The 10,181-nt window shown below is 51.6% G+C and overlaps 1 protein-coding gene across 2 annotated transcripts in view; it reads right to left on the bottom strand.

The window, feature by feature from the left end:
* Positions 1-10,181, bottom strand: part of NPC1 (NPC intracellular cholesterol transporter 1) — a 48,555-nt gene that overhangs the window by 1,108 nt on the left and 37,266 nt on the right. Inside the window, exons 15-24 of one of the 2 annotated variants that reach the window (XM_021686056.2) lie at positions 7,999-8,126; positions 7,765-7,905; positions 6,480-6,569; positions 5,850-6,037; positions 5,397-5,512; positions 4,620-4,749; positions 3,138-3,338; positions 1,918-2,149; positions 1,073-1,186; positions 285-447 (exon numbers count right to left, since the gene is read on the bottom strand). In XM_021686056.2, coding sequence (XP_021541731.1) covers positions 285-447; positions 1,073-1,186; positions 1,918-2,149; positions 3,138-3,338; positions 4,620-4,749; positions 5,397-5,512; positions 5,850-6,037; positions 6,480-6,569; positions 7,765-7,905; positions 7,999-8,126 — 1,503 coding nt within the window. Of the gene's footprint in view, positions 1-284; positions 448-1,072; positions 1,187-1,917; positions 2,150-3,137; positions 3,339-4,619; positions 4,750-5,396; positions 5,513-5,849; positions 6,038-6,479; positions 6,570-7,764; positions 8,127-10,181 lie in introns of both variants that reach the window. The other variant, XM_021686057.2, reaches the window with a different exon arrangement.

The following is a 10,181-nucleotide window of genomic DNA, read 5'->3' as shown; positions in this document are numbered from 1 at the left end:
CCCACTGGGCTGGCCGGGCGCCTGAGCCACTCCGGCCTCTCCTCTCGGGGCGCGGGGCTGCCACACAAGCGCCTTCCCCCTTCAGCGCTGACTTCGGGGCCCCGCGCGGCAGCCAAGCGCAGCCTCCAGGAAAAGCATTAGTTCACTAAGGAAGCCGTTTGGACCACCACGAAACCTCTAGACTGGATTGTTTTCCACTCACCATTTTTTTAAGTACCATTTAAGAATGCTTCTAGATCTCTTTTCCTTCCTCCATCCACCTGATTAGGAACAAGAATGCTTACCTATGTAGCTGAGTAAGACCGGGAGGAATATCAAGCCATGGGTGGCTCCCAGTAAGACCATAGCCAGATACATCCTGAAGTAAAATATCTGGAAGATCTGCGATTTGGCAAACGCCAACACCACAATCCCTGCAAATTTTGTTAGTGTGATTCCACTGAACACCTGAAAGAAGAGACACGGTTGGAAAGCACTTACCAACCTACTCTAACTCAACACTCACTTCCTCACGGTGATTTCCTGATGGGCAAGGCCCAAAGCAATGGGGCGAACCCAGCTTTCAGTTACTGACAAGCAGTACTACTCTACCTAAAAGTGTTTGATTTGCTGCTTATAGACCTGAAAAAAAAAGGTGTAAGGGTAAAAGCTGTGTATTCTGCATAGACACTGGACTCTGTCTTTAAACAGACTTCCTTGTATTTTTAGATGAGAACTATTAAGTATTTTCTAGAGCAGCAAAGTAACTGGCTGAAAGGCGGAAGCAGGCTATGGAGTTAAACTAAGAAGATTCTCCGGCTCTGAGGGCCACAGCTCCCTTGCTGTCAACACGTGTGCTCAAATCAAACCTCTCTGTTCTCTTCCGCTCCATGGTCTATAAAGGATTCACCAAAGGGAACAGTTCTAAAGAACATCAGGATATAGCTGTTCCGTGAAATGCCCGAAGACGTGTCATCCTTGGGAGTGGCTAAGTAATTCAAGTCCTGTTTTCCCTACTGACTCTCCCGGTTCCCGAGAAGCACTGCTGATGGGCTGGGCACTGTGTGTGGAACTCTCCGGCCAGGCTACTTACAGAACTGCCCATGTGAGAGAGCGCCTCCTCGGCCCGTTGCACGCGGCCGCCCTTCGCGCTCACCGTGAACGCTCTCGTGAGGTGGCTGCAGAACTCCACGGAGATGCCACAGCTCTGAAAAAGAGTGCTCCCGTCAGACTGCCCTCTTGCGGCTGAAAATGCTAATAAGCAGGCAGGTACTCCTCTCCCAGGATCTGGCGTGCAGGGCGCCCCAGAGGCCCAGGAGCCCTACGCATCCTCTTTACCTTGTAACACCCAGCCCCCACCACACCAACTGAAGGTGTACCCGGCGACTCGTGGGACCCTGGTGGCACAGCACCCAGAGCTCTGCTTCTCTACAGACCTGCCTGTTGTAGGGGCACCTGTGGAACCCTCGTAGGGTTACCCCCACCCCTCAAGAGCCAGCACCCCTCAGATCTGCTTTAGCTGGGCCTCCCTGCCACTCCCCCTGCAGTGCTCGAATCCTAAGTACAGACACGCTGCTATTTTAATATTCTCTCAGCTCGTATCTTCAAGACTATCAGAAAGCACCTGGCAATTGCATGGGAAGCAAAAGGTGCTGGTAGAGAATTCCACTGGGAAGGAGCATTTTTTCTAAATAAAAAGTAAACGTCTTGTCATTAGGCTACGTGTTTTTGCAAACCCTTCAGGAGAGAAGTTCCAGGCAAAATACCCCCATGACACCACGCAGTCACATTTCCATTGTTCTACGCACCACCCACGTCCCCACTCCATCAGCACTCATCCCACCTGTCCAAGAGCAAGACCTGGCCCCAGTCTCTTCCCCCAAGAAACAGTTCATGGAAGTGACACAGAAGGTAGGGACAAACTGGGCCAGGACTCACCATAACCAAGTTGACCAAGGAAACTGCGTTCAGACTGATGCCCCAGAGCCACATGACGCCAAACATGTTGACCAAGATCATGGCGATGGTGACACACATGATCACTGCAGACCACAGTTCACAGCCCAGGAGAACCAAGGTCACCAAGAAGATGGCTCCCAGGGACACGCTGAGGTTAAAGATCGTGTCATCGATAATGGTCAGGTACTGTTCGTAGAAGACATAGAACACACTGGAGAAGAGAGGAGAAGGTTCTGTTACAGCTCGTGCTTGCTTCTGGAAGCTCTACTTATTTTTCATCCTGCCGCTACTGCAAAACTGGAACTACTCAGACATCCCTTGCATAAAAACTGCCTGTTCTGTCTGCAAGACTCCTCCACAGGAATTCAAATGAACCTCTGACCACTGACGCCCAAAGAAGGGCCTATTGATCCAAAATGTGTATTTTAGATAAAGTTTTTGTTCATAAGCCCAACCTTTTCACTTCATAGGCATTTACAGAGTATGTCATGGTACGTTGAAAACACAAGTCCTGATCTATCATGAGAATTACCTCAGACCAAATGGGCTGTGTGTGGGGCCTGAGGAGAAAATGCTTTTTTGGCAAAGTCAGTCAGCTCTTCTCTGGAATTAGGACACCCATTCTGAGAACTTCTTCCACAGAAAAACAGGCTGTCCTCCTGTCAGGAATGGGTCAGAACCCCTTTAAGCAAGATCACAGGGGTGGGGGAAAAAACCACCTGTTTCTTGTACTTTTTAATAGTTTCCAAATTCGGTATCTCTTAAAATACTTTATAGGAGAAAACCCCAACAAACAAAACTGAAAAACCTCCATAAAGGCACTGGTCCCAGCTAATCGGCAGTCAGGGGCAGTCAGGGGCAGCCGGTGGCTACCGGGCGGGAATGTCCGCTCCTCCCTCTCAGTGAAGCCCGGTCCCCCAGTACTGCGACCTCCCCCCCGGTGCTGTTTCGGAGTGGGTCTTCTTCAGATTGTGAGCTCCAGCCCAGAGACCAGATTTTGTGGGTCCGGCACTCAGACCTTGGTGGGTGCTCCAGACCCTGGCCTTCCTTCGCCCAGATGCTACTTCCCTTAATATTCTTTGCTTGTGCTCATGATGGAGACAGTGTCAGAACGAAAGCCAAGGGTCAGCATCCCACCAGGAGAGCCCCCAGGCTGTGGGCCCTAACCCAGGACACCTCGCGTACAAAATTCACACTACCTGTACGGGAACACACGGTAACCACTTCTTTCGAGGCCCATGGTTGTGGTGATGTTCCTGGCAATGAGGACAGCTTTGCTCATGGCGTCAGTGAAGTCAGCAGAGGTCTGAAGCACGGTGTGGTAGGTCATGAAGTACGAGGCTCCGACACCTGTGTCGTTGCCGAGGATGTTAACGGCTGAACTGTAAGCAGCATGTCCCCTACGGGAAGACTCGGTGGTGTCAGAGGCCCCAGGAAGTCCCCGCAGAACCTGAGCACGCAAGGCCAAGTGGAGTCACCCGATCCCGGGCTCAGAGGCACCCCAGCTGCAGATTTCAGGGACAGGGAAGGCCGCCGAGAGGGAAAGGTGGAGGTTTTGGCTTATCCTCTCTCACGCTGGCTTTTCTTTACTGCTTTGGGTTGTTTGGGTGCAGAGGTGCTCGTTTCCGCATCTGTGTTTTCCTACGGCGTCTGCTCAGCAGTGTTGTGTAACAGGAAGGAAAGGACAAGGGCCCAAGTCCATGGCCGTGAGACTGGTCTCGGCCCTGCCACGTACTGGCCACAGCACCCCGGGCAAAGGGACTGCATCTGGGCTGCGGTGTCCTCTGCCGCCTCCTCACAGGCTGTGTGGTGAGAGCGATGAGGTGGGCGCGCAGGAGGCTCCCCGTAAGTGGTGGCTGTTGCTTTCCTAAAAGCTGAATGTACTTGGGATTTGTTTTATGTAGGCCAAAGCGTTCAGTCGGCAAGCAGACCAAGCTGCAAGATTCATTTTTATTTTTAGGCATCTACTTTCCTCGGTACCAAGGGTGGGTCTCTGAGCACAGCCATGATATACATGACTGACGGATGGGATTCTGGTCGAGTTACATACTCTTAGGGAAAACAGGGAAGTCCAGGCTTTACCTAACATACGTGTGGACACTCTTCCTCCTACAGAAGGTTCTGAATCATCCCACCCCAGACTTCCAGGCATCTTCCCTATTTCTGGGCCCAGACATCCTGCGTCCCCGGCTAACCGGCTGCCCGGCTCGATGGGGTAAGGGCGTGAGACAGCCCATAAGCTCACAGCCAGACAGGCTGGCAAGAACGGCGGGGCTGCGAGAACCTAAACCTCAATCCGGGGTGACGTGACCGAGCCGAGGAGCTGTCCCTGACACCGAGACGGACGTGAACGCGTTCTGAGACACCGTGCATCCCTGCTCCCCTCCCGGCCTGCTAGACGCCGGCACGGCGCTCCGCAGCCATTCCTGCAGGGGGGCCGGGACACGGAGCCCCGAGGGCGGGACGCACGCTCGAGCCAGGGTGAAACCAGCGGGAGACGAGGAGACGCTCTCCTCACGGGTGTCTGAGGTTCTTCTGCTCTCACAGAAGATCGGGGCAGGGTGCGGAGGGGAAGAGAGGGACCTCTCCCAGACAGCTGCCTCCACCCCAGCCCTCTGCCAGCCGTCCCGCGCAAAATAACCGCAACAGGGCGCGTCTCCGCACGGCTCAATGGCACTTACCCTTTGCCGCACTTGGGGTTCGGGTTATCAGAAAGGAACATGGGCAGGAATCTCATGAAGTCTTCACCTTGAGGCCTCTGTTTGCCCTCTGGGGTCAGAGGTCTGCAGCGGACGCAGGCAGGGTCAACCACTAGCAAAGACACAGGAGGGGCCGAGGTGAGAAGAACGAGGCTCCAGATTTTATTTTCAAACATTTCAAAATCTGAGGGGAATTTCCCTGAATCTTTTCCCTGACCCCAAAGCTTCCAACACACGTGATTTTCACAGTCTAATACATCTGAGAGTCCATCTTCACCTGACGCAGGCTGTACCAACTTTCTTCCCCGAAGCAGGCTGCCTGCCCTGGAGGATGAACTCAGCTGGTATTATCAGAGTCCAAGGTTTCCATGTTTTTATCAAGAAAATTCGAGAACAACCTTAACACTCCTAACAAAACTGTAGGGCAATAGTGATAACAAAGGGAAGCACCCCCGTGAGATGCTGCAGCCAGACCCCAACCAAGGGACACCATTAGTGGTGTTGGGAGAACCCCGAAGACTCTGAAAACCAGAGTCCCCCGACCAGGACTGTGTTTGGCCTGCAGCCTTGTGGTGGGGGGCGGAGGGAGACAGAACACCACGACACCCTTCAGAGAGCACGGCTGAGGACAGGGATGGTGACCAAGGAAACGGGACCAGCGCCGGCACAAACTGAGGTGAAATGCAAATCAGTTTTAAATTATAATGTCGCAAGTCTTCAGAGAAAACGGAAAGATCTGGAAAAGGAGATGAAAAGTACCTGAGGCGTTGCAGAACCGATCTGTGCTGTTGTAGACTCTACAGCAAGAAGACTGAGGCTTGACCCAATCAAAATAATCATCGATCCAGGACGAGGGCGCAAAGCCTATTCGGGTACTAGCAAGAAGGAGGGAGAAGTTACTGACTTGCTCCGCGGAGGGGGATGTCTCCAGATTCAGTCCTTTTTCTCGAAACCTAACTGCTTTTTCTAGATGTTACACTGCTGCCCAAAGGACAGACTTCATCACCACTTAATGGAAAACCCTTCGAGATGGGAGCTGGTCAGTTAGTCCTTTTAAAGCTTTTGCTGAGGTAAAGCTAGAGTTAGCATGATTTTGAGCAACACATTTTCTAGCAAATCTATTTTTAGTGAGAAACAGGCCCACGCGGACTGTGGCCGAGGGCCCCTTCCGGCAGCTCCCGCCACAGGACAAGAACGCCAGGCGGTACTGACTAGTTGTCCAGCTGGGCCGCGGTGAAGATCTGCTGCACCAGGGAGTCGTTGTTGCAGCCCATGCCCCCGCACACCATGTTCTGCCCTCTCAGAGAGGTGTAGTCGTGCCCCTCCTCCAGGACGAAGTACACAGGTGGACCTGCATGCAGGTATTTGAGGGACTTGAAGTAATCCAGCATGTAGGAGTCCTGAAAGAATGATCAGAGAACAGGACAAGGTAGGAATGTGCTGCCGATGTCAAAGCAAGGGGACACTGGCTAAAGACGAAGACAGCACTGGGATGCTGCTGGTCGAGACGGCCCCAGCCCAGATATGAGTCCCCTCCCCAGCCGGTTCCCTGCTCCTCACCCTCCCTGCACCCAAGGTGCTTCTCTGGCTGGCGCACCATCAGGAGGGCACCCTACGAGGTAGAAGGCTTGCTGTTCTATTTCTCCGGCTGCCCCCCTCGCCCTGAGAGTCCCAAATGCTAAGACGGCCCCCACTGCTGAGCTCTGTGGCGGTTCCTGTAACCTGGGGGAACCTGTAGCACGTGCATTTAAAAGCAGGCATTAGCCTGGAATAACTGCATGCAAGGTTGGGAAAATTTATTCACACCATTGGCTACACATGATCAAAGAGAAAGCAGCTTACATCGGGCATTGAAAGAGACTGATCCAATCCAATTTCCACTTTGTTCAGGACCGCGATACTGAATGACAGGACACCCACAAATACCGCTATCTGGAATGAAAAGTGAGTTGTAAAGACAGTGACTGCTTCGTGTACTGGAGCTTAAGAACATAAATAAGATCTTCCACACATAAAAAACAGGACTTTTCTCAACTGAAAAGTTTACGCACCATGGTAAAGTAGAGAGTAGGGGACAGTGGCTGAGATCATAGTATCTAGTCAAACTACCTGGGTTCAAATCCTGGCTCCAGGATTTGAGTGACCCTGGGGAAGTCACTTAACCTCTCTCAGCTTCTACTTCCTCATCAGTAATACAGGAAAAATAAAAGATGTGTAACAGAAGTTTTGTGGATTAAATGAGAAAATCTGGGGGTAATCCAGAGTCAGCACTGTACCCACTATTTAGCACCATACCCAATATTAAGTGCTCATGAGATGTTACGTATTACTATTACTTCACCGTTACTGCAGACTAATCCATGTTCTTTTAGTAGAGAGGTGACAGGTTATCCCTGGTGGCTACATGCAGTGTGTCAACTACAAAAAGCTCCTCCACGGCTGCTGGGGACTCGGGACGGTGGGGGGGTGTGGCTCGTGGCACTACGGAGGGGCAGCGTGACCAGAGCTGTGAAAGGACAGTCTGTTATCCTGCGGTGGTGGTTCCTGCAGCCTGCACACGTGATAAAGGGACTTGGAACTAGACACACACGCTGTGCCCACGGCAAATTCCTGGTTTTGACGCTCAACTACAATTGTGTAAGACCACAGGAAGAAGCTGGGTGAGGGGCACCTGGGTCCTCTCTGTACTATCTTCTCGACTTTCTATGAATCTATAATTACTTCAAAATAAAAACTTGCTTATATTGACTGCTAAAAGCCAGCTGGAAAAATATTTTATATACTTGTACACATTTGCTTTTGCATTTTCATATATATACTTAACAGCTGTCAGAATCTCCTTCCCACACTGACTTTCTAAGACTTCATTTATTTATTTTAGAAAGAAGCATGTGGGCAAGCAGGGGGGAGGAGCAGAGGGAGAGGGACATGCAGAATCCACGCTGAGCAGGGAGCCTGGCAAGGGGCTCAATCCCACGACCCAGAGATCATGACCTGAGCCCAAATCATCAAGAGTCGGAAGTTGAACCGACTGAGCCACCCAGGCGCCCCACCCGAGCTGATTTCTTAGAAGGGATGTGACAAATCTGTTTTTGGGAGAAAAATGAGGAAAACCACAAACTCATACCACAATTGGTCGCATCCAATCCTTAAGCAGAAGAGGAGAATAGGAGTTTTTGAAGAACCGAAACAAGCAGCTTTCTGAGGCCTGGATGCCAGTTCCATCTTCAGAGCCTCTGACACAGCAAAGGACGTCCAGACGATTTTTCTGAGAGGACAAAGAGGAACAAAGGTGACACCCTCCTGCTACCTCACTTCGATTGTAGACTGTAAACAGACTGTCATCCTGACAACAACTTACCTCTTGACGCTTAATGTCTAACCCCAAGAGACTCACGAAACAGGTAATCTGAAGCAGGAAGTCAATGAGGACGGCCATCCCGGCAAACAGGGAGAAAGTGTGAACGGCTGGCATCTTTGACAAGGCTCCTGCAGTGGGAGAGAAGCTGCCTGGTCACTTCCACTTACAGCAGGGGACCCTGTGCGAGTCTTACACTCACGTGTACACAGCAACGCGAGGAGCCAGGACGGACCGAAGCCACGAGAAGACCCGGGCTTCCCACACCCCCAGAGGCATGCCGCCCAAGTCTGGGGGTGTGACACCAGAACTCAAAGAGCCCATACGCCCGGTGTTTTGCAAAATGGTATCAAGCATCGGAACCACTTGGGGAGGTAAAAACGTAGGTTCCTGAGCTCTCCCCTTAGCCTACTTAATCAGAACAGTGGGAATTCACACCCAATTCAACTGTATATAACAGGCTCTCCAGACAAATCTATGCACGTTGAACTTTCGGCACCATCAGTATCGGTCATTTCTTCTCGCACCTTCTACGCTTTGCTCTGGAGAGCAGTATTTTCCATCTGCTATTAGATCAACAATATTAGTCTCCCACTTCTGTTACAATCAGATGAGGGTGCTCCTAGTCAGAAGTACTGGGTTAACACCCAGAAACTGCAAACTAGCAGCCCACAGGCCAGACGTATCCTGTATGGTCCACATTTAGGATGAAAAAAACATTTCTTAAAAAAAGTAGCCAATATGAGGGCGCCTGGGTGGCTCAGTTGGTTAAGCAGCTGCCTTTGGCTCAGGTCATGATCCAGGAGTCCCGGGATCAAGCCCTGCGTCGGGCTGCCTCCTCAGCAAGGAGTCTGCTTCTCTCTCTCTCCCCCCCTCTGCCGCTCCCTACCACTCGTTCTCTCTTTAAATAAATAAAAGTCTTAAAAAAAAAAAAAAAGTAGCCAATACTTAACAGTGAGACTCGACACAAAAATCTAGATTCACAGCTTCACTTAAAAAAAAAAAAAAAAGAGGGACACCTGGGTGGCTCAGACGGTTAAGCGTCTGCCTTCGGCTCAGGTCACGATCCCAGGGTCCCGGGATCGAGTCCCGCATCGGGCTCCCTGCTAGGCGGGGAGTCTGCTTCTCCCTCTGCCGCTGCCTCTCTCTATCTCTCTGACTCTCATGAATAAATAAATAAAACAAACAAAAATTTAAAAAAAAAAAAAAAGAAAGAAACTGAACCTAGCAGCACCAGGCCAGCAACACGTAACTGCCTTTTGTAGACCTGGGCCCTCTGCTCCTCCTGTCCCCATTCAGGGTCATTCCGGTCTTGAGACACAGTATTGGTTGCTACTATCACCACATTTTCTGATGAGAAAACAAGAGAAAATAACTTTTTCTGCGCCTGCATCCATCAAAAGGAAGTGTAAGGACCACAGGTGAAAGTGCGCTGCTTTGTGGAAAGGAGGACCTGCACCCTGGCACGCGTCTGTTCTGAAAGCCCGCCGCCTCCCGACGAGCAGCCCCGGGTGACAGGAGCCGGCAGCCCACGGAGGCGTTTCCGCCCGTGGCCCAGGCGGAATGACGGCATTTCTCATCCAGCCTCCTGCTCAGAGACGCGCTCGGTTTTCTCGTCCTACTGTTCCCACACAGCAGACGGGGGCAGACAGCCCTGCTAGTGGGGCTGCATGGTGACTTCTCCAGAAGACAGACAGACAGGAAGCGCTGGCTTTTGTTCCAGCTTATTCTGGCTCCTTGCAGTGAGGTGAGGTCCAATGACCTTGGCTCGTTAATGAGGCTGCTTCCCCGATGATTTGTGTGGACCGAGAAAGACTGTCTATGCCTGTGGATTTCACTCAGAGTGGGGTGTTGGCAAGGCTCCTGTGGGGATGTGGGAATGCCGTTTTCAAAGATCCACATTTGCCACGGGTGCCAAAGAGGGAAAGCAGCAGAGGAGTTCTAGGGTATCTGTCAGCCCGGACCCCAACATCCACACTGTCATGAACAACATGAGAAAGACGAGGGCCGCTGGGTGGCTCAGTCAGTCGGGCAGCCGACTCCTGATTTCAGCTCAGGTCATGATCTCAGGGTCGTGAGATGGGGTGCCGCATCAGGCTCTGCGCTGGGCGTGGAGCCTGCTTAAGAGTCTCTCTCTCCCTCTGCCCCTACCCCCTCTAAAAAAAAAAGGACACTTCCAAAATGAT

Source organism: Neomonachus schauinslandi, chromosome 14, assembly GCF_002201575.2.
Source record: "Neomonachus schauinslandi chromosome 14, ASM220157v2, whole genome shotgun sequence".
In the NCBI taxonomy this organism is placed as follows: Eukaryota; Metazoa; Chordata; class Mammalia; order Carnivora; family Phocidae; genus Neomonachus; species Neomonachus schauinslandi.
This window is presented reverse-complemented; position numbering and strand designations above follow the sequence as displayed.